General features: G+C 41.7%; 1 protein-coding gene across 2 annotated transcripts in view; it reads left to right on the top strand.

Annotated features, from left to right (window-relative positions):
• Positions 1-5094: 5094 nt before the first annotated feature.
• Positions 5095-21230, top strand: part of RBMS3 (RNA binding motif single stranded interacting protein 3) — a 723251-nt gene continuing 707115 nt past the window's right edge. For both annotated transcript variants that reach the window (XM_074151184.1, XM_074151185.1), the window contains exon 1: positions 5095-5274. In XM_074151184.1, the coding sequence (XP_074007285.1) occupies positions 5095-5274 (180 nt within the window). The remainder of the gene's footprint in view (positions 5275-21230) is intronic.

The raw sequence follows: 21230 nt of genomic DNA, 5'->3' as shown, positions 1-21230 counted from the left end.
GTAATGTATCCATTTTCATGTGGGACTGTGTAGAAAATGGTGGAATTTGAGTAGTATTTTCAGGGTTTGCTCTCTAAGAATATCCCCAGCATGTCTTTATATCCCTGTGCAACATAATTATTTTAGGATAGCATTTATTAAGCATATATAATTCTATACTTTCTGAGAGAGAAAATACCTGCATAGATAGGTCCCGAAAGTTGCAGAAGCCCCCAGGTTACTGAATGTTTACATACTAGTGGTAAAGCACCTTAGAGAACAGCAGCAGAGATCGATGGGTGGGAAAATGACTCAATGAACATCTGTGTCAGCCACTTCGAAATGTATAGTACAGAGGGAATTATCGATAAGGTCAGAGTCTTCATGAGAAAGCAACTCTGTTTGCAACTCTCAAGCAAGAAATGAAATAGCCTAGAATGCAAGTCGACAGATACAGTGTTGAGTGAGGCCCCAAGGAGCTTGCGTTTACAACAGGAAGCCTTTGATTTGAATTGTCTAAGGGTGGTGAAAGGTCAAAATTATTCAAATGTTGAATGCAGTGCATAGGTGAATCCTGAACCAACAGATTCGGGAGGCAGCAGAAAGCCAAATGCTGTCTCTCTTATACAACGATAGTTGTGTTTTTATGAAGATTGCATATATCCTGCTAACTTGTAATAGCCATTTTTGTATATTTGACATGCAACATCTTCAATTTATCCACATTAACATAAATATAAATGTGCTTGAGAAAGACCTGAAAATATTTTTGGACAAGAATTGTTAAGTAAGTAAACATCAATAAATGACTTGGTTTCTGAGCAGTTATCTTAAAACTACTCATAAGAAAAAGCAACAAATTGCTAAATGAAACAAATGACTGAAAGAAGAGACCATGGAAATGTCATAAATGTTCTGTTTAATCTGCCACTGAACTACTTTATGATCTTAGGGAAATCATTTAATTTGTTTATGTCTTCTCACCATTTCTAGCCTTATTAATTAGAACTATAGAGGATTCCCCTGCCATGTGGCTTGCACAGTATGTTGTACTGCCATCTGATCATAACCAAGAATAAGAACGCAAAAATGACACTGGATTCTAGAAGGAGCAGTTTTTGACCCTTTCCATCAAATTGTTCCAATAATTGACCTGTAAATTCACAGTGTCATCACTCCCAAATTTTAATTTTTTAAGACACGAAGAATGCAGTTGGTCTTGAAAGGTTTTCTTTTTGCATTTTATAATGTCAGTGTCCTTGGAATCTGTTTAGTCACCTACACCTGTTTTACAGCACAGCCCACAACTGTAAAATATGCAGGAGCAGGGAGCATGTGTTAATGAGTTGTAGCATTGGTTTCACCAGCGATATTTTAATGCTATTTCTCTTGAAAAATGAACAATAGATCTGGGCTCAGAAATTCTCAATGCATGTTGTGTATGGTAATAGACAGTCCATACTCAGTAACGTATTTTATTATTCTATATAGAGTCTAAATTATATGCTGTTTTACCACAGTGAACATGAGTGAAGGATCCATGCTATTTTTTTTGATCTGTCAGCACATCTGGAAAGCATGCAACACAATGTTGTTTTCTTACGAACACGGCCTTCCTGGTGTGGATTCACTTGCCCTCCATTACAACATCCTGGTTTCTGTTTCTCAGCGCATAGTCTTCCCAGACAGCTGCCATGTGATACAGGATTCTGGCTCACCATTATTCCATCTCGGCTCCAAATACTATTCTGTGGACTCACAATTTGGGTGTGATGTATGTACCAGGTTAGTTGAAGGTACCAAAAACTTCTCATTATGCAACACCAATCAATTAAATGTCCAGCTCTGTGGCTTGTTGCATTAGTATGGTCTGTAGTTCCACTCTTCTCTCAGCGCTTACCAATAATTCAGGGTGAAAGCTCACATGCTTCTGCCTGGACCTGAGGAACCCGATACTTGTCAGAGGACCACTTAGGTGACTGGAAGGAGGTCATATTTCTTATCTCCTCAGCCTGCTGGTTCAGATTTCATTTTCCTGTCCAATTTGTTAGTGCTCCTAGATTTGTAGTTATTGTTTGTACCTCAAAGTATGTTTGGCCTGAAGACCATTATTTCTCTCATAGAAATTTGTGATGATTATTCAGATTGATTAGCCTGACAAAACTCGTTCTACTTAGGATTCTCTTGAAATCCATTGAATAACAGCAGCCAGGCAGAAACCTGGTTTGTGCAGAGAACAACTGGGAGCACACTGTTGTGATTAATTATTTGTAATAATTTTATTTTTGCAATAGTATGCTAAACCTTTTGCAGCACAAAAAGGGAAGATGGGGGAAAGAAAAGAAGGGAAAATTTGAAATTCAGCAGCCAAGTACAAATCTTTGTACTGACTTTAATATAGTCTAGGGCCTGTCCTCTTCTTATGCATGATTATGTTCACTCAAAGCGTCTAAGAAGTTTCTTTCGGTTTTGGGGGTTAAACTCTCTAGGATTAGGAGCAGAGCTTTCTGAGTCAAGGGCCCCCACCTCTGGAATTAGTTTTCCTTGGTTCTCTGCCAATGTCCAGCTCCAGTAAGCTTCCGAGCACATGGCGAAATATTTGTATTTGGGTTAGCTTTTCTCTATTTTTAGATGGTTTGAGTTTGCTTTGAATTTTACATTATAGATCTGGAGAAGGTAGATTTGGAATTGTTATTTTGTAACAGCGTTCTTTAGTATTACCCACCAACAGAAGGTTTCTATGTCATTTATCAGTAATTTTGTAAGCGTCCGTTGCAGCACCTGAATGAGCAACATTAATTTTATTTTCACTTTTATCTTGCCATTTTCCAACCTGTGATCCTGGAAGTACTTTGACCCGAACTGGAAAAGCTCTTGAGCACTGAATTTTTTTCCTTGTGTGCTTTGCTTGTGTGTGGAGGGAGGTGGTGACTACGCAGGTGGACTGACAGGGGGGTGGCTGTCATCTACGTGGGCCCATTGCTTTGCTCTGGGCAATTGTGCAGCTAAATCCACCTTTGTACGTGTTCTGCAGCCATGGTGGCTATGCCAACTGACCCCCCACAAGTGCCTGTTTGCAGTTAGTACTGGTTTTTGCTAATGAGGCTAAACCTATATCCAGAATGTTTAGATCCTTCTGCCCCAAAATGTAGATAATTATTTACAATATTCAGATGATTATAAATAAATTACAGAATCAGAGAATTTTAGGGTTTGGAAGGGATCTTCAGAGATCATCTTTGATTGTAAGTAGTCTAAAGTATTTGATATAAACTTTAATAGTTAGGTTTGGTTGTTGTATTATTTACCTCAATTTTAAACATTGGTGCTGATAGTTTCAATAGAAATGCTCCTTACTTGCACCATTCTGAGAAGACAGCAGGACCCTCAAATACTTGTCAGGCTTTGAGAATAATACTAAGGATCTTTAGAGATGTGTATTTTAAAATTAGAGCTTTGGTGTGTGACAAAGACTTTTTTTTTTTTTTTCTGTCATGAGATTAGCCCTTGCCCTTTGTGCAAATATATTGTTGCAGTAAGATCTGTTCAGGTTCCCACAGTAACAATCCTGTTGGGGAATAACGGAACCCAAGGCAAGGAATAAAAGGGCATCACGTAAATACCTGATAGTCACCCGCTTCCTGAAATACCCTGGGACAGGTTTTGCCCTGCTGTAAAATAGACCAGCTCCTGAGGATGTGGCCCAGTATCTCTGCAGAGCAGGTAGTTGCTATTGGAGAGGTCGGTACACGCATCAGACGGATCAGGTATAGATCAGATTCGTATCTTGACGCTGCAGGCTCTCAGTAGATGTTCCCAGTTAACTTTCAAAGCAGCTGCTCCTCGGGACAATGTGGTGTTATATTTAGAAGTGCAGACTGGTCACCTGATGGTGTCCCGATTTAAGAACGGTTGGGTCTACGCTCACCATTCATCTCTTCAAAATGAAAAGGGGAATAGCTGAATGGTTGGCTTGGCTCCGGCACCACTAAGGAAATTCTTGTTTTGGTATAAAACACTCTTAATGAGATTGCGTTTTTCCCTACCGTCTCTAACTTCAGTCTGAGAAGGAAGCTAACACGGCGAATAAAATAATTGTGTGCGCACTGCAGTCATGACTGATTTAGCCGCTTACACGCGATTTTTTTTCCCTTTCTCTTGTTGTATTTGTGTTGATAAAATCGGTGAGCTAGTGGCTGGTACTGATTTAGATTTCCAGCCTGGATTTGCTCTTGTTTTTCTCCTTACTCCAGTTCTCCTTGTGCAATGCTGCGTGGCGCTGGCAGCCTGAGAGAGAGGGAGCTCCAGTCACACACATACACTCAGACCACGGAGAGGAGATTAACATCAAGGAGCCCACATTTGCAATAGCGGGTGGTGCTGGGGGGAGGCGAGGGGAAAATAAAATAAAAGCAACAATCGGGTAAATGCTCGTCTCTTCTCGTCACCAGCACCTTGCACAGGTCTGAAATCGCTCGTTTTGCTTTGCTGTATTGCGCTTGCCTGGGATGTGGAGAGGGAAGGGGGAGGGGAGGAAGGGGGAGGTTTAACTTTTACTTGACATTACCGGGTTATTGTCAGTTCCCCCGTGTTAAACCCCGGTGGTTTCCCCTGGCCCCCACCCCCTCCCCGGGCTCGGCTCCCTCCAGCTAACTTTGTTCAAAGGGCTGCAGCCGGGAGGGCTTGTCCGGGCCTGGGACATAGATAGCGTAAAGTAAATAACCACCACAATTAGACCGGGGCCGGGAGTTGATCTTCGTGGCGAGAGATCTGCTTAGTTAGCGTTTGCTGTTTCGGGGCGATTGAAGGCCATCGTACCAAGGACACGGGCGCACACACACACACTCTCACTCTTATACACACACACGCTGGATACAAAAGTCTGGAGGATCTAGGGGAGAATTGCAGCCGCCGGATCGGTGCAGCAGCAGCGGCCAGAGCCATGCGTGTCACGGCCTCTTGAGAAGGGGAAGAAAGGAAGGAAGGAAGGGGGGGGAAAAAAGAAAGAAAGAAAGAAGGAAAAAAAGAAAAGAGGGAGAAAGGAGAGCACACGAAAGACGCGGGGTGGTGGAAAGTGTTTGCCTGCTTTTGTCTCGCAATACAGTGAACTGGAAGATGGAGATGGATGTTAAGGGAGTTTCTCCGTGCCCGGAGCCCATCCCCCCGGCGGCGGGGTCTGGCGGCTGCCCGCACCAGCGCCCGCACCACCGCGATGGGCAGCCCGCCGAGCCGGCCCCCGCCGCCGACAGCGGCCACCCGGAGCGGAGGCACGGCAGCGAGAAAGAGGACAAAAAGGTAGGTCCGTTCCGCTCCGCTCCGCCGCCGGCCGGCCGGGCGCCGCGCCCGCCGGAGGGGCCGGCTGCCCGGGGCCGCGCTCGGCGGGGCGGGCGGGCGGGGGCGGCGGGCCCGCTCCGCTCCCGCCCGGCCGCGGCCGCGCCGCCGCGGGCAACCCCGCGCCGCCCTTTGTCAGCGCGGCGGCGGCGGGAGGCGGGGGGCCGGCGGCGGAGGTTGTCTGAGGACACGGGGGCGGCGGGGCGGGGAGGCGCGGGGCCGCCGCGGGGCCCGGGGCGGCGGGCATTGTTCCGCCCGCCCTGCGGGAGCGGCGCGGCGGGCGGCGGCCCAGGTGCCGCTGCGAAAGTTTACCTCACTTCGGAGGGGCCGGTGCCGGCAGGGCCGCCGCTCCCCTGCCCTCGCCTCGGTTTTCACCCAGCGGCGAGGGGCGAGTGACCTGGGGGAAGGAGCCCGGGTGCCGTGTCCCTCCAGCCCTGCTGTGTCATTGTGGACCGGGGGGACGGCTGCTCGCTGCCGAGTGAAAACCTGTGGGTGACGGAGTTCAACGAGAAATGGGTCAGATCGCATCCTTTAGTGCGGATATGTCTGCTGCTGGAAGAATCGGAAAGTAGGGAGGATGAGATGGAAAAAGGTTGCCATTAAGATAATGTCAGTGGAGTGCATTGATCAGTGCTTTTGTCTGCGGGCACTGTCTTCATTTCCATTCATTTTTCTCGGCATGGGTTTACCAAACTGAAGCCGATGAATTCTGCTGTGACTGTAGGTCTGTTATAGGCAGAGACTGATAAATGTGTAAGTTTCATCGTAATACTGTGATTGTTGCAAGGAGTGATCCGCGTTTGCTAGACTGTAAAACACATCCGTTTATATTTTATTGAAATCTGAGTAATTCTCTGAGTGGTCAGATACCCCAAAACAGATTATAATTATAAATGAAAAACAAAGAAATGTTGCCATGTCCTGGATTTGAGCTGTGTTTCTTCAACTAGTTGTACTATAGTTTGGTTTTGTTAGAAATGTGTAGAACAGTAAGACAATGAAGGAATGTAAACCAGCAATGCAATAAATTAATGCAACAACTATGTCACACCACATATTTGCATGACTAGAGTTGCAATTATCATGAGGAATGCAAGGTATTTTGAAAAAAAGGTATGTCTAACTGGATACCTTAGTTTGTCATATTTGCCTCCTATACTTTTAGGTTTGTTACTGTTTGGTAAAATCTGTCCTATTGTTTTAATCAAAAGAGAGTATCAATGACTGATCGTTTGAACAGGGCCAGTATGGCTTAAAAAGGTGGATACAGGGCATTATTTTTAAAATGGTAACTGATGGTTTACATATTGTGATAGAGTAACACAGAATTTAATCTCCCTTGAGTTTATGAATATTTCATTCTGTCGTGACTGCATGTTACTGTACGAGGCTAAATTATTTGCGTGTGTGTAATTGTTTCTAGGATTCCTTTCGTTGCATCATGTTACTTACTGGAACTTAAAATGGTTTTATTTCAGAATAATTAAAATGTAGAGCCAAGGTTGCCATTTACACGAGTTGGTTGTACCAGCGCCTTGAGCATTTAAAAACCCTGCCATCAGCAGAAATCCATGCTCAGTAGTTACTTTCTGATCTGCCACACCGTCTGTCTAATGTTGTACCAATTGTGGACATGAGGAAGGCAATCGAGGTATGACTGAAGGTGAACAGATAGTAGAGAAGGCCTCATTCTCTATGGTGTGGCTAATTAACATGTTTAGATAACACAGTATTGCACTGTTTTATTCTGTATTTGCCAGCATTTTTTGGACATAGAAGCAAAAATGCTACCTTTTTTTCTGTCCTACTTGCAGCCATGCTAAAGTATTGTGATATATTTCTTTTTTAAAATCCACTATCAGCTTTTCCAGGCTTGCCACTGCCAAGGTGGTTGCAATGACTACCTTGCCTTTTTGGGAAGTGCTGTGATATTTCAGACCTCCTTAAATGTATGTATCTTTTCTGGATATTGTCCCAGGACAACCAATACTTCTTATTAGTGCAGAAGTATTTCAGATATCTGGTAAAATAGTGGCACCAGAAATGTGATGAGAAGGGGAAAACCCATTAAAGGGACAGTAAAATCCAACACTATTGTGAAAAAAACATTCCAACCACAAAACAAAACCCAAATATTGCTGGAAACATCATCTAAGAACTTTCTAAATGGATTGAAATAACAGTATCCTTGTTTATTTGACACATAAACAAATGTCAGAGGCACACTGATACATCCTAGAAGCGTAGGCACTCTTTGTGGAAATTGCAAAGGACATCGGAACCTGATATTCTGACACATGTATACTTTTGAATAACTAAATATTAAGATTTTACAACATCTCATGATTCCGCTGTCAGGACTTACTTTTTAGGATCATGCTTCAATTATAAAAAGTCTTATATTTTATCATTGAGTTCCATTTCCACTGGAGGTAAAAAGAGTTTTGCTTCCATCTAAATGGAGCGGTGTCAAATTTACACTTTAATAAAACTGGGTTTTGTCACTGCCTCCAAAAGGAACATTGATGAATTAACCAAAGAAAGTATTTTCTTAATTCAGTGGAATTTCAGTAGAAGGTACTACCTAGTGTCAATTACCTGGATATTGGAAATTTTTTCTGCTGCATGTTCTTTTTTCATTTGTCTTTGAACTTCAATGAAATTGTGAAACACGTACATAACTTGAAACATATCGCCGTGTCTTCAGCTGACGTGCTGAAGTGTATGCTTAAGTGCTTTGTTGGAGGAAGACCTAGGTTATCTCCCATATATCTTTCTGTGTTGAAACCAATGTATGAGAAGAGAAATTATGAAGATTGACTTTATAATTTATTAAGTATACAGTGCTTGGTGCTTTAAAGCATAGTTGCCATTTAGGTGGGAGAAAATTAAGCAGAAATAGTAGTGTGTAAGGTTCAGAAGATGGCTAACTCTCTATGGTTGCTATTTTTTCTCTTAAAGCAAAGCACATCAGAAAATATTTTTTCAACACTCCTACAATGTTTTTTGTTATTTTAGTTAAAAACGTGTTGGTCTAACCCTATATACAGCAGCGTGTTGACATTTTCCAGTATGGCAAAGTGGGTGACTGGGGGAGAGAACAATGTGCAATCCTGACTGTTTATTCCTGGCTGGAGGTGCAGCTGAAGCCTGTGACAGGTTGTGTGGGTGGGCTGTCACACCCTCTTGCCACTCCGTGACTTGGTGGAAGGGGATGCAGGCCCATAAATTTTACCAAGGATTCTTTCCAGCTTATGTTGGAATGATAGCATCTTGGCAAGGATCGGTGTAGGGAGCACTTTGAGAGTTGAAGGCAGCTCTGCAATTCCTTTTCAGATTGGTGACTATGGGTGACATTTGTCACAGCTGACATCATGACCAGAATTTTCCCAGGGGTGGTACCCTGAGTTAGGGCTTTCAAGGCCTTAGCTACAGCCAGCGTGTTAGCGTTTCCATTTTCTGGAGTACTGTGTAGCCCGCAAGCCCAGAAGTTGGTCCTAGGTATGGATTTGGTAATGTAATGTTGCATACCCAAAGAAGAGCATTTTATTTTGTTTTCCACTAAGGAATACCTCTGTATGTTTGAGGTTTGCACAGATCATTTAACACAAATGATTTACAAGCACACCCAGAGCTTTCACTTTATACTTACATTCCACATACAAAACCCCCTGTGAAATAGCTTCAAGGTGAAGAACTTTCTGTGTATTTACATGGAAATGAGCACACCAAGGTTACAGCAAAAGCAAGCCTATCTGGGCTGGGTACATTGTATTCTGGTTCAAAAACAATTTGCCAGTGTTTGATATAAGAGTTCTGAAGTGTTTTGTGGGCTTATTTGTATGTCTTTTCCCACAATTCTCGCCTGTGATATTGCTGTGTGAGAGTGGTACCCAGGTGTGAGCTTCTAGAGGGGAAAAGCTGAGTACTTTGGGGAAAGGCACTTGGTATTAACTTGGGAATTCTGTTCTGCTGTACACGTGACCTGATCTAATCGTCAGCCTCTGAAAGCTTTCTGCTAGTGTATTTACAGGGCTACTGCTGTCAACAATATGGTAGTTGTTTACTCATCCTCCACAATTGGTAGGTCAGAAAGAGTGGAAGACTCTTAAAGGGCAATTCCTTTCTAATAATTTCTCTTATGTATTTAGTTTTGTTTGGTTAGAAAAGCTGTATGTTACTATGTCTTTACATGTAGAGAAGAGAAGAAACAGAGTTTATGCTTGAAACAGATGATGGGAGGTTTCTTTTTGGGGGTGGATCACGCCGGTCTCAGGTCAGGTGTACTTATCTTACCTTAGGCAGTTCCACTGTGCACAGAAGAGTAGTTGTCAACCACTGTCTTTTTCCTGGAGGTTTAGATGTTTTTTCAGATAACTTGGATCCAACCCATTGAGCAACTTGAAGTTAAGACCCAAAAGCTGAAACTGAATCAGCAGTGGATAAGGGCAACAAGTCTGTAGCGTGTGCAACAAGGAAAGCAGAGATAGACAACACTACCAGTTGCTGGTGGTAGCAGCTTCTCCTCATAATCATATAAAATGCAACACTTTGTATTAGCTGGAGTTTCCAAATACTGAAGGCTCTGTGCCAGGTGTATCATGGGCTATGGTCCTGCCAAGATGAAATGCAGACACGAATAGTCAAGGTCAGGCCATGGTCTGCCTGGATGGAGAAATTCTTAGCCACCCAGAGATGGCAGAAAATTTTATTTGCGGCTGTTGCTATTCTAAGAGTTTGATGTCAGACAGAAACTCCAGTTTATCTTTAAAGAAAGCTGGAGAATAATGGGTCTTTCTCTAAATCATTGCTAAGAATGTTTCAAAAATCATTCCTAGCCCAGCAACAGCAACCCTGTCTTTTTCAGGCCCACTTTTAAGCACCTATTCTTCATTCTTAAACTGCTCCTTACTATGCTGTGGGCCATTGTGATATTGGTATTGATCTGCATAGTTCAGTGTCTTCCTGATGAAATGGTCTGAAAAAAAGCTTATTGTGTGCTAGCACCCTGTTCTTCCAGAGTTCCCAGAGCCTGGTGGCTGGGTGGTGAGTCTGTCCCAAAGCCACAGAGCCAGGATGTGCCGAGTCCCTCATATTTGGATGTTTGTCCTGCATACTCCCAGGTCATAGCTCCAGGGCAGGCTCTAATTCACGGCAGCATGAGGAGACTCCAGATGCGTCTACCTGGAACGGCTGCCCAGAGCCACAGTGACTGGCGGGTGCCTCTGGAAGGAAGATTTTAGTCCTTTCTATAGCTGCTGTGGGCAGCAAAGCTATTAACCATGCCATTAACCTGTTCTGGTGAGCAAGGCCCAGGGGCCATCTGCTTTGAGGAGAATAAAAAAAATTCAGATTAAAAAAAAAATCAAAAAGAGGAAATTCACTGTGAACTGAAAGCCTTACTTTGCAGGCAGGTCTACTTCTGCATCTGCATTTCCATGCATTTGATATACTCTGCCTCTCACACTTCTCTTGCCTTCTAGTGAGAGAATCCTTAGATGAACCTAGGATTGTGCCTTTATTACAAAAATAAGCAGATGAGAGGAATAGAGAAAGAAAGAGAAACTGTTAGTTCCTCAGCTGAAGGCAAGACTAATAAACTCATGTTTTATTAGACATCAGAGAATCCATAAGGAGAAGAGATACTGGGAATCAGGCCTCATAATTCTCATAGCTCCAAAATTACTTTTTTATCTCATTATTCTGAGAATTCCTTTTACTGATGTGGAAAAGAATCTTACCTTGAGTAGATACACATTTAAAATGTGTTTATTTTCAGGTGGCATATTGAGAATCTGGAATGTGGAGAACGAGGTCTAGCACTGGTTTTATGTTAGAGTTAAAGCATAAAGTTGGGGAGGGAGGAACTGATTTCTGTTTTGCCTGTGTCTGTACTGAAACAATATCCATGATAGCGCACATGAATGATTCTTTAAAATCTTGCACAACAGTGAGACTTCTGAAAAAAGAATATGCTATTTAAAATAGTTCTCCCCTTAAATAAATTGCATGAGAAGTGTTTTGGCAAAGAGAAAACAGCTGTTTAAATTTTTCAACCAACTGATCAATAAGTGGATGAAGCTTGAAAAGCTGTTCACACTCTGAATGGTTCCTGGGGTAAACATAGAAATATTCATTGTAATGCAGAGATTTCATGAAAAGTAAGTACTACTTAGAGTTATTACAAAGTGAAATTAAGTGCATATGTAGTTGATTAGGTAACAAATCCAGGGACATAAACAATGAACATCATGGGTGGGAGCTAAACAACACTCTTGAGTCATCGCAAAGACAACCACAAATTTTGTATGCAGAAGACACAGAACTGGCTCATTGGCTAAAGGCAAATTCGTCTTGGCTGCAGAAGGGTTGCGAGGATTCCTACTCAGAGGAAGACGCAGCACTGAAAAGGGCATTGTTATCTCCTCTTGAGCAGTTGGGATGTTGCCTTGACTCAGATGTAGTGGTATGTGTTCGTGCCTATGTGCTGAGACTGGAAAGCAGTCCTATTCAAGACTGCACATGACAGCCCAGAGCTTCGCCAAAGCATGGCATATCCTTCCCACTTATGCAGAGCTTGTTCTCAAAAGCCCAGTATTCACAGGAATTCCTCTCCAAGGGTTGAGTGCCAGCTTGTAACAAATCTGAGGCTTCAAACAATGGATAATCAATGAAGCTAGAGAAGAACAATACCCATGTTGTTGCATGCTATTCCCAGTGTTTTGCTAGATGCTCACAGTGTTTTTAGACCATCTCTATCTGTGGTAAAAACTTACTGTGTCGTACTGCATCCTTATGGCACAGTAATTCTTACTATACTGAGGTTAAGGTTTACTTAATTGCTTGGATCTAAGAGGCAAGTATAGTTACTGAGGTGAGAAGTGATTCAGTTTTTGTTTGGTTCCATATTTGGTTGTTCTCTGCCAGGCAGTAGCCATGCTGCTCACATAGTGACTGGGATTATTTCCCAGCAGCTTGTGCTAGGTGGATTTCTGTACTGACTAGCTGTCAGTATTAATTATCCAATAAGGGTATAAAAAGTTGCACGATCTCAGTAGAGTTATTAGTTTCTAACAACCTGTGTCAGAAAATACCCAAATAGTAAAGAAAATGGGGCTGCAGTTGTAAATAGGAAAAATGGCAACAGGAGCACTGATAATAATTTCCATAAAAGTAGTGCTTCAATCAGGTTCTAATGTGATGTTTAAACACGTATAAGAAAAAAGGACAAATCTGAAAGATATTACAGATATTGTAATCTACAGTAGTTTCTTTCCTTCTTCACCTCATCCTTTCTCCATGGCTCTGGAATTCTCCTCTGTCTATAACAAAAACTTCTGTTTTGTTTCATTTCCCCACATTGTATTCTGAGCTATAAGGGGAATATGAATTGTTCCACAAACTATAGAAACCAGTGCATCTTAACTGGGATAAAACAAGACACAATTTGGCTCATAGTATGGACAAGGACAGTCATGTATAAAATTTGTTAGACAGCCATGATTTACTACAAAAAGAGTAATTCTTCCATGCCTAATGGCTTCTGCCACATGTTTAAATACAGCTGTTATTTTCATTATACATTTATTAAGTGAAGACCAATCTTGTTATAGAAGCAGAACAAAAATAGTTTTCTTGACTGAAAACCAAGTGTTGGGTGAATAAAAATTACAGACTCAAACCCCAAAGCTTGGTTAATATACTTACTGTTCCTGGGCTTCCGAGTTCATTCCATTGAACACCTTGGCCTATAGTTTCATAGTTTATTCTTTCCAAAAAGATATTCTGTACAAGTTGTTCAAAGTGATAATGTGATCAATGACTGAAAATACTGCAGAGAGATAAAATGAGTATTTCCCTATTTAGTTCTAGAGCACCTACAAAGGATTGTTACCATTGACTGGAGAATAAAAATAAAATTATATGGAACCTATGCCTGTTCCATTAGCATAGGGTCCATGTTAATTAATTTCAACAAGTGCCTCAAGTGCCACTGACACCTCTTCTTCAAGATCAACTGATGGTGGTTGTCTCACTGAGGTTATTACTGAGTCTATACTCATTTCCAGGAGCCCATAGCAGAAAATCTCTTTTTGGATCCAAACTTACACGCTCAAGGTAAGTCGTGGAAAGAGAGTGAAAGGGCTAATATCTACCAAAGATAATTCTTGTAGCTATTATATTTAGTAGTGATTTGATATTAGCTATAGTATAATAAATATGCGTTGTGCTTTGCAGAGAATTCCACGGAGTACGTTATTGCCTTGAGGTAGTTACCATGTGAATCAGACATAACACAGGAAGGATAACTGCAAGTCCTCACAGACGGGCAGGTGAGCATGTGGGGGTAAGATGGAAATAACTTCTGCTCTTAAGGTGAATTAAGAGTGAAAGGGAGTGGCACAGAGGGCAGAAAGGGAGTCCTTGCTGGAAAGCTAATTGAAAACAGCAACTTTTGAGTAGAACTGGAAGGAAGGAGTTTGTAAGGTTCGTATTTTGAGACGAAAGAACTTTATGAAGTGTGTATTGGGTCCATGTGGAGTTAAGGAAGCACACAACAGAATCTCCCAGAGTTCGCAAAATGCCTGTCTAGGCTTCACAGACATTATACAGTGCCCTGGTTAGCCTTATTAACTTTATTGAGTGTGCTTCGAGGACATGCAGACTTTCAAAGTATGTGAAAACCACTTTTAATAATTAATTGGCTCACCCTCTGCCACCTATTGCTTCATATCTTCATATCTCGCATGCAACCGCGAGTCCTTGCCAAAGATAACAGATACAAAAATACTTAGGTTAGTTGGGTTTGAGATATGACAGACTAGAAAGGATATCCCCAAAGATGTTAGAAATGAAACAATCCCCATTTTTTGTCCTGTCTTATTTCTCCCATGACTCTCATATGATGTGCTCTTAGACTAAATTTTCCCTGATCTAGTAAGTGATTTCAGGAAGATCAGTCCACTGTTAGAGAACGAGAAGTGTGTGTGTCTGCTTGAACTGATTTATAACTGGAAGCATGTTTCAGCTTTACTGTGTCAGGGAGACATGCTGAAATTTCCAAGTGATAAACTGACTTCTGCCTTAAGCGGAGCAGCCACCATCCATGCTATCATCTACATCCATTCACTCACAGCATGACACAGGAAATGACATGCCATTATCAGATGGCTGTTAAGATGGATGGAGGGAAAGGGTGATCTTGCTGGCATGACCTCAAAGACAGACATCCACAGATGTTCTGTAGTCACTTAAGTGTGTGCAGTTAACGTGTGCCTGTTGTGCACTTGGGGAAATTTTTGTTTAAACACTTAAGTTTGAAGGAGGCCAGGAATATGTTTCCAGAGGGAGAAGGGAGGAAACCAGCAAGCTTAATGGGAAAGAAAGCCATATCAGTTTTCAAGAGACCAAGAGGAGCAAGGCAATAACAAAGGGTTGGACATTCATCCTGAAGCTGATTTTATGTGCCTCCCACAGGGAGGTGGCTAATGCGGTGGAAGCTTACTGTCACCTGCTATTGCGGTCTTATGCAAAGCATAGCTTTGTTAGACCTTAAAGTGGGGACCAAACATGCCACTTCTTGAACTTGTCAAGAAGACACACCCTGTACAGAAGATGAATAGATGATGAATCAATTCTAAGGGAAGCCATGTGGAGGTTAGAGAGTTGGAGGTGATCAAGGTCAAGGTGGCTCAGGGAATCTTTACAAGAAGGGTCATATCACAGGACTGTCATGAGATAATCAGCCAGATCTACATCTGAACTGGAATCACCCAGTGCTGGGAAATGTTGCTCAGGGCAGGAACAAGGCTCTGCCTTCTCTGTCTGGTCTGGTCTCTGCTGTGCACGTTCTGCCTGTTGGTAAGACTCACCGACTTTCTCTCTTTAGGCAGTGCTTCATAGTCATGTCCTTTTGCATGCAGTTGCATGCAGAACAGTTACTAAGGTCTTTCTTACTAACTGGTCGAGTAATGCAGTCACAATTATACCTAACTGCTATTGTTTTAGAGTTAGACTTACATCCTCACAACAGGCAATCTGTTAGATCACACTATCCCATAGACTGTAGCTTTATTCCTGGAAGCTCAGACCTATCCATAACAGCCACGTCATCTGCAGGTACAAGCAAAGCCCATGAAAAGATGCCATTCTGTAATGCTAGTCTGCATTTCACAAGTGTCCGAGCATGGTACCTATGATCATATCACGACACCTCTTATTCATGCATCCACATCTGATGGTAGTAGCTGGAAAAGACCGGAGCCATTAAAATTAGATAACCATAGATAACAGCCACTTATGTATTATGCACTGTATGTTATTAATAAGAACTAGGAGCAGGAACACACAATGATGCATCAGTTAGCAGGTGCCTGAAGTGTTACTCTCTTATTTGCCGATACAGGTGACTTGTTTCTCATGCAAAGGAAAATTATAGATGAATATATCATAGGTAGGTAGAACTTTTGCCATTTTTAAGATGTAGGTCAGAGCAGTTGCACCTGTTGACCCACAGTTCTGTGGTATCAGTAGTCTCAGTGTGCAGTGTGGCCCTTGCTTTGTCATACATCATCGGTTCCCTTCTAATGCTGCGGCAGAGACTGTCACAGGTACCCAGAAGACTGTGAGGAGGAGTAAAGAACTTCAGCAGTCAGGGTCAGGACCGCTGAAAGGTGGTGTGGAGATTGCTGCAGAGAATTTTAAAGGTGAGGTGCCAAATGCTAAGTACAGAAATGCACTGTGCACCAGGCTACTCTGCACACAGACAGAAGGAGGTGTGTCATGCAGAGTAAAGGTAGAAAATACTAAGTTCTGCTTCCAACCAAGATTTGTTGTATTATAATGGTGGATAAAATAATGGGGGGAAAGTGTATGTACAACAGTTAGGCAAGAATAATAAAAGTCACATTTAAAAGCCAAAACAATAGAAAATACATAAATGCAGCAATGGGATCTAGTGATAAATTTTAAGTGCAAAGTTAAGGAAAAGAAGAACAAAGCAGTTTATCCATCTTCCTCTGTTGTTAATAAGTGTGAGGGAATGGGACCTGCTTGTATGGAAGGCCGCTGCTTGATCTGAAGTATCTGGGGGCACATTCACCATGGGTAAAATACTCTTTGGGTACTCTGTCTGTCCAGGTGGTACTTTATGCCAATGCAATACTGGCCATAGTGGGGGACAAAGTGCCATGTCTGATCAGTAGTCTGTTACTGTCCCCTTTCCTGATCTCCTTCCAAACCAGTGCCAGTGTGTGCTGGCAATGCCACTGTGGACTCAGGAACAGAGGACAGAGACCGTACCCCTGACATGAGTATTAGTGTATCTCTCTGACAGCAGCTTTAGCACTTTAGCATTAGCCCAGATGTGCAAGTCTCAAAAGGACTAGTAAGTTAATAAATTTAAAAACCACAGAGTTTGCAAAAGTGCTTTTAATATGCTAACGTTTTTAAAGCCGAGATCTAATTTTTGACTTCATGGTAGGCTAAGGACAAATTTTGTATCCTACTGGCAAAGGAAGTTCACCACTTTTTCAGAGGCATGTTATATTTTACCTTCTTGAAATGATTTATGACCAAGTAAAACTTGTTATGAGTAGAAACTGTACAGGAGGGAGTGGGGAGGTACAGACTGGTAAAAATAATCCAAAGGAAGTTGGGTTCGTAGGCTCAGATGAGGTAGTCAGTTGTGCTTTGTCAGTGCTCTAGCAGTTTAAAAGATTCTTCCATTTACACACGTTAAGAGAAGGACATGCTATAGCATGAATGGGAAACTGAAGCTCACTTCTGTGCATTAAGCTTTTCAAGGTTGTAAGAGAACGGTTTTGCCCAGTATAATTTTGGGAGTAATTTTCACCTTCAGAGAAAAAGGAAGGAACGTGGACAGGTTACAGTTTGAAATAAAGCTGGGGGATTAAGGTTTGTTAAAATAACAATTTTATTGAACGTGCATAGTCCAAATCTTAGTCTGTTCCACACAAAAGACAGAAACTCCCTTGATGAGTTTTTATTTGGGATTGGGAATTATCCTGCCTTGGAGCAGGAGAATGCTGTAGATCTTACGCTTCATTTTTGTATGATTGTGTGCTGGAAAATGCTTTAATGCTTTTAAAAATGAAATTGCATCTGCACAGAGTTTTCAGATGCACTCAAACTCCAAAAGTTGATATGAATAACCTGACAGTTGTATAAAATGAATACAACTGTAAATAAAATTACTCACTGCAGTCCCACAGTCAGGTGTGTACACTTGCAGGATCAGATCTTGCAATTTTGAGTTTTTGAAGGGGAAGTACCATCTCTATGTATTTAAACTTTTCTGCTACAATGAAACCTGTATACTTATATGTTCATGTAGCACTAAGTATAATATTTCAACAGTGTAAAATTGTATTTCCTACTATATCAAAACAGTCTTAGAGCTCGGTAAAACAAGTGTGCCGGAGATGTGATACCTAACCTGAATCTATTTTCGGTAGGAGATAGTTCATATAAAGTGCTAGTGTAATAGCTGAACAATGGTTTGAAGCACCTTAAAAAGAAAATATATTTTAAAGTTGAAACCATCAGCAAACTTGCATTTTCCTAGGGTGATTCCTTTAAAGAGGTATTTCATTATAATGCAGTATTTCAAATTCCAAGTAGCCTCTTTTTTTTCCATGTAGAAGAGATGCTTAACAACGTCAAATGTTGCTATTGAGACTAGAGCCTTAGTCTGCACAGCAGATTTATAAGAGCAGCATGCTTTGTCCTCTGGCTCTTGCAGGAGCATCAGTTGGAAGAGTAACACATCTGTAATAGATTCAGGTTGCTTTTTTATCAGCAGCCGATGGTGACACTCTTGAGAAAGGGCCAAATTCTCATACCTACAATACATTTGTCAACAAAATATGAGCATGCAAGACAACAGTTCAGTCACATTTTGCTTTCATTTTTTCTCTTTTGTGCTAGGGCGTAACTTCCAACTGTCAGCTCTTTCGGCTGAGTGTCAGCCTTTTCATAATTGCTGCAGCATGTCAACCCCTTTAAAATTACCATATGTCAGCTGTTTACCATATCGACTGAAAGCATGCGTAGTGGGTTGTTCCCCTTTGCCCTACCTGTGTTGCTCTTGGTGACAGCCAGGTGATTATTTTAGATGACAATTCAGCCACTGGCAGGAATGCCCCAGGTGTATTCGATGTGGCTGTTCTGAGTCTGGAAAAGTCAGTCAGTTGCAGAATGAGACAGAGGGAAGAATGGGGTTGGGTCTGGAAGTGTGTAAGGCCAGGCTGGATGGGGCTTTGAGCAACCTGCTCTAATGGAGGTGTCCCTGCCCATGGCAGGGGGGTTGGAACTCAATGATCTTTAAGGTCCCTTCCAACTCTAACCATTCTATGATTCTATGATTCTATGTTCTTGGCAGGCTTGCTGGTGAGCAGACAGACTTACGGACCTAATCCCCTTGTTCCTTGCCTGAATATTTAGACAACCAGAAGACAATTACACTATAGGCTGTGTGATCTCCGTGGGAATTTTCTCCTGAGACGACCTGACTACAGAGAATCTGTTTATCCTAGTGTCTGCCCAAATTTTTGACTAGTGCCATCACTATAGGATGTTAGCACCTTGCAAATATTTAAAAATATTCCAATAACCCTGTTTTGCCCCATTCTTGCTGACAAAAAGATGAATGGCAAAGGGCTTACTCATGGCAAACCTTGTGCTAATGGTAATGTGCCAGTGTATGTCTGGTTTTGGACTGTGTCCAGTGACTGGTTCCTGACTGTGAACCGGAGCTTTTGCTGGCATTTTTCTGTGTCTGACATCCAATTTGGACCTGTACTGCAGAGGGAAACAGTAGTAAGCTAGTAAGGGAGTGCCAGATAGTAAGAGGATGACAAGTCTTTTCCAGTCTTGTGTGAATGTTATTGAATGAGCAGTCAGTGTGCTAGGGGCCAGTGAGCCAACAAATATGTTCCCACAAAATAGTCTTCAGAATAGTAGGAGGTGTGATTACGAAGGGGAGGCATTTGAAAGCTATAGATAGTGGAGTTAGGCAGGGGAAGTGAGCTGGCAGGAAGACGTTTTAAAGCTAAATGGGGCTCTACATAAGCCTTTCCCACAGCAGCTCTGCCCATCCAGTTAGCAAGTCCTGCTGGCATGGAGCAGGGAGGGCAGGAGGCTGCTGGCATGTTTCCCTGGGGGAAAAGAGGAATGAAGGTTATAGGGAAGTGTCAAAGGGACACACACATGGGGCAGACACAAAAAAGTCTGAACAAGGGGCATCTCTGCCAGGACTGCAGCTGTAGCAGTGACCAGCTCTGGCTGTGTGTATTTCAGCTGCTTTCACCAAGTCTCTGCATAGGCTGAAAGTGAGGTCTCTGAGGCTGAATTGTCTGACATTCTCTCCTTTTATATTAGCCATATTATTTACCAATTTCGAAAATGATTCAGTAGGGGATAACTAGTGTTCTGAGATCATGATAGATCTAGTCTGCTTTCCAGAGAGTACAGCAATTACCGTGTGAGTGGAGGTGAACGTGACGGACAGACTGGGTGGCTGCTCTAACCTAAGCATTAGTTTTCTTGTGTTTATGTGCACACCTCTTCTCTGTGATTAGCTTCAATGGAACCACTGTCATGAGGGTCCTGTTGGCAGCAACAATTTAATAGGTAAAATGAGGGGGGTAGGTGTTCTTCTGTCTTTTTCATTTTTAATTAGATAAGGCAAAATACACAATAAGTGAAGTCTGATTTGCATGAAAATTTGTATGCATGTATAGTAGATCTTAATGTTAACGCGGGAAATTACTTTCTTTCAACTCAGTGGCCTGTATATTTGATTTTTAGAATTACTTGCTTCTTTGTAACTTTCAGTAAGTTTCTATTGCAAAATAGTGGCTCTAAATTCCTTGTGAAATACTCAAGCACTTTGTAGTCTAGTAGATAAGGACATTGCCTTCTATTGGAAAGTACTTTTTATTAAAATCCATTGGCAGCTTTTCGATAAATTCTTCTTTTTTTTCCTCTGTCAAATATATTGTTACGAGTATAACAATGAATGCTCTCATTAAGAAATACCATTCATTTAATAGCCATAATTTAAAACTTTTATTCCACAGGAAAATGTGTGTGTGTGTGTCTATGTGTGTAAAAGCCAGTTTTCATTGGATTTTTGAATGCAGCTAAGTCTTGGAATGAACTAGCAAATATCCTTTGTTTAAAATTAACAATACTTGTATTTGATATTTTCAGAATTAATTTTTATAGCAGATTTCATTATATCTCCGGTGTTCTTCTGGGCACAATAGGGCAGCTCACTTGCAGCTGAATTAAAATCTGTGGTTTAATAGCAGTTTGACTTGCCTAGGCAATAAACTATCTCTCGTAAATGGAGGTGCTATCAAGATAAAACATGTTAATTCTGTAACAAATCCCTGTGTTGCTGATGGAAAATATTCCAGAAGAATTACTCCCTGCTATGCATGGGGGCTTCATGAATTTCAGGATAATGGAGATTACTATCTCTGAGGGGTCTGCTGAAATATACCCTTTCCCAAAGCACTGTCTGAATTCTTGGAAGTCCTTATGGATCAGAAACTGGCTGTGGTCTAACTACACTTTTATTTGCTCTACTTTAAGAAAAGGTATGATTTTAAACTGACTTTAGGAATTTGGTGAAAAATCCTATGTGGATACACTTAATTCAGTTAAACCTAGCTAATACAAATTTAATATGCACAAGTAATTTATAGGTATAAGCTAAGCTAACAGAATAAGTTTTTAACTGTTTACCTAAACCATTTTTTAAACAGACACGGAAAAACTTTCATATTGTAGAAGATTGGGACTGTTTACCTTGGAGAGGAAATGAATCAGATGAATCAGAAGTGAGATGATAAAAGGTTACAGACAATGAAGGTGTAGGCTCTACAGAGCAA

The sequence above is a fragment of the Numenius arquata genome, chromosome 7 (assembly GCF_964106895.1).
Source record: "Numenius arquata chromosome 7, bNumArq3.hap1.1, whole genome shotgun sequence".
NCBI lineage: Eukaryota > Metazoa > Chordata > Aves > Charadriiformes > Scolopacidae > Numenius > Numenius arquata.
The sequence above is the reverse complement of the archived record's forward strand: the minus strand, read 5'-3'. Positions and strand labels throughout refer to the sequence as shown.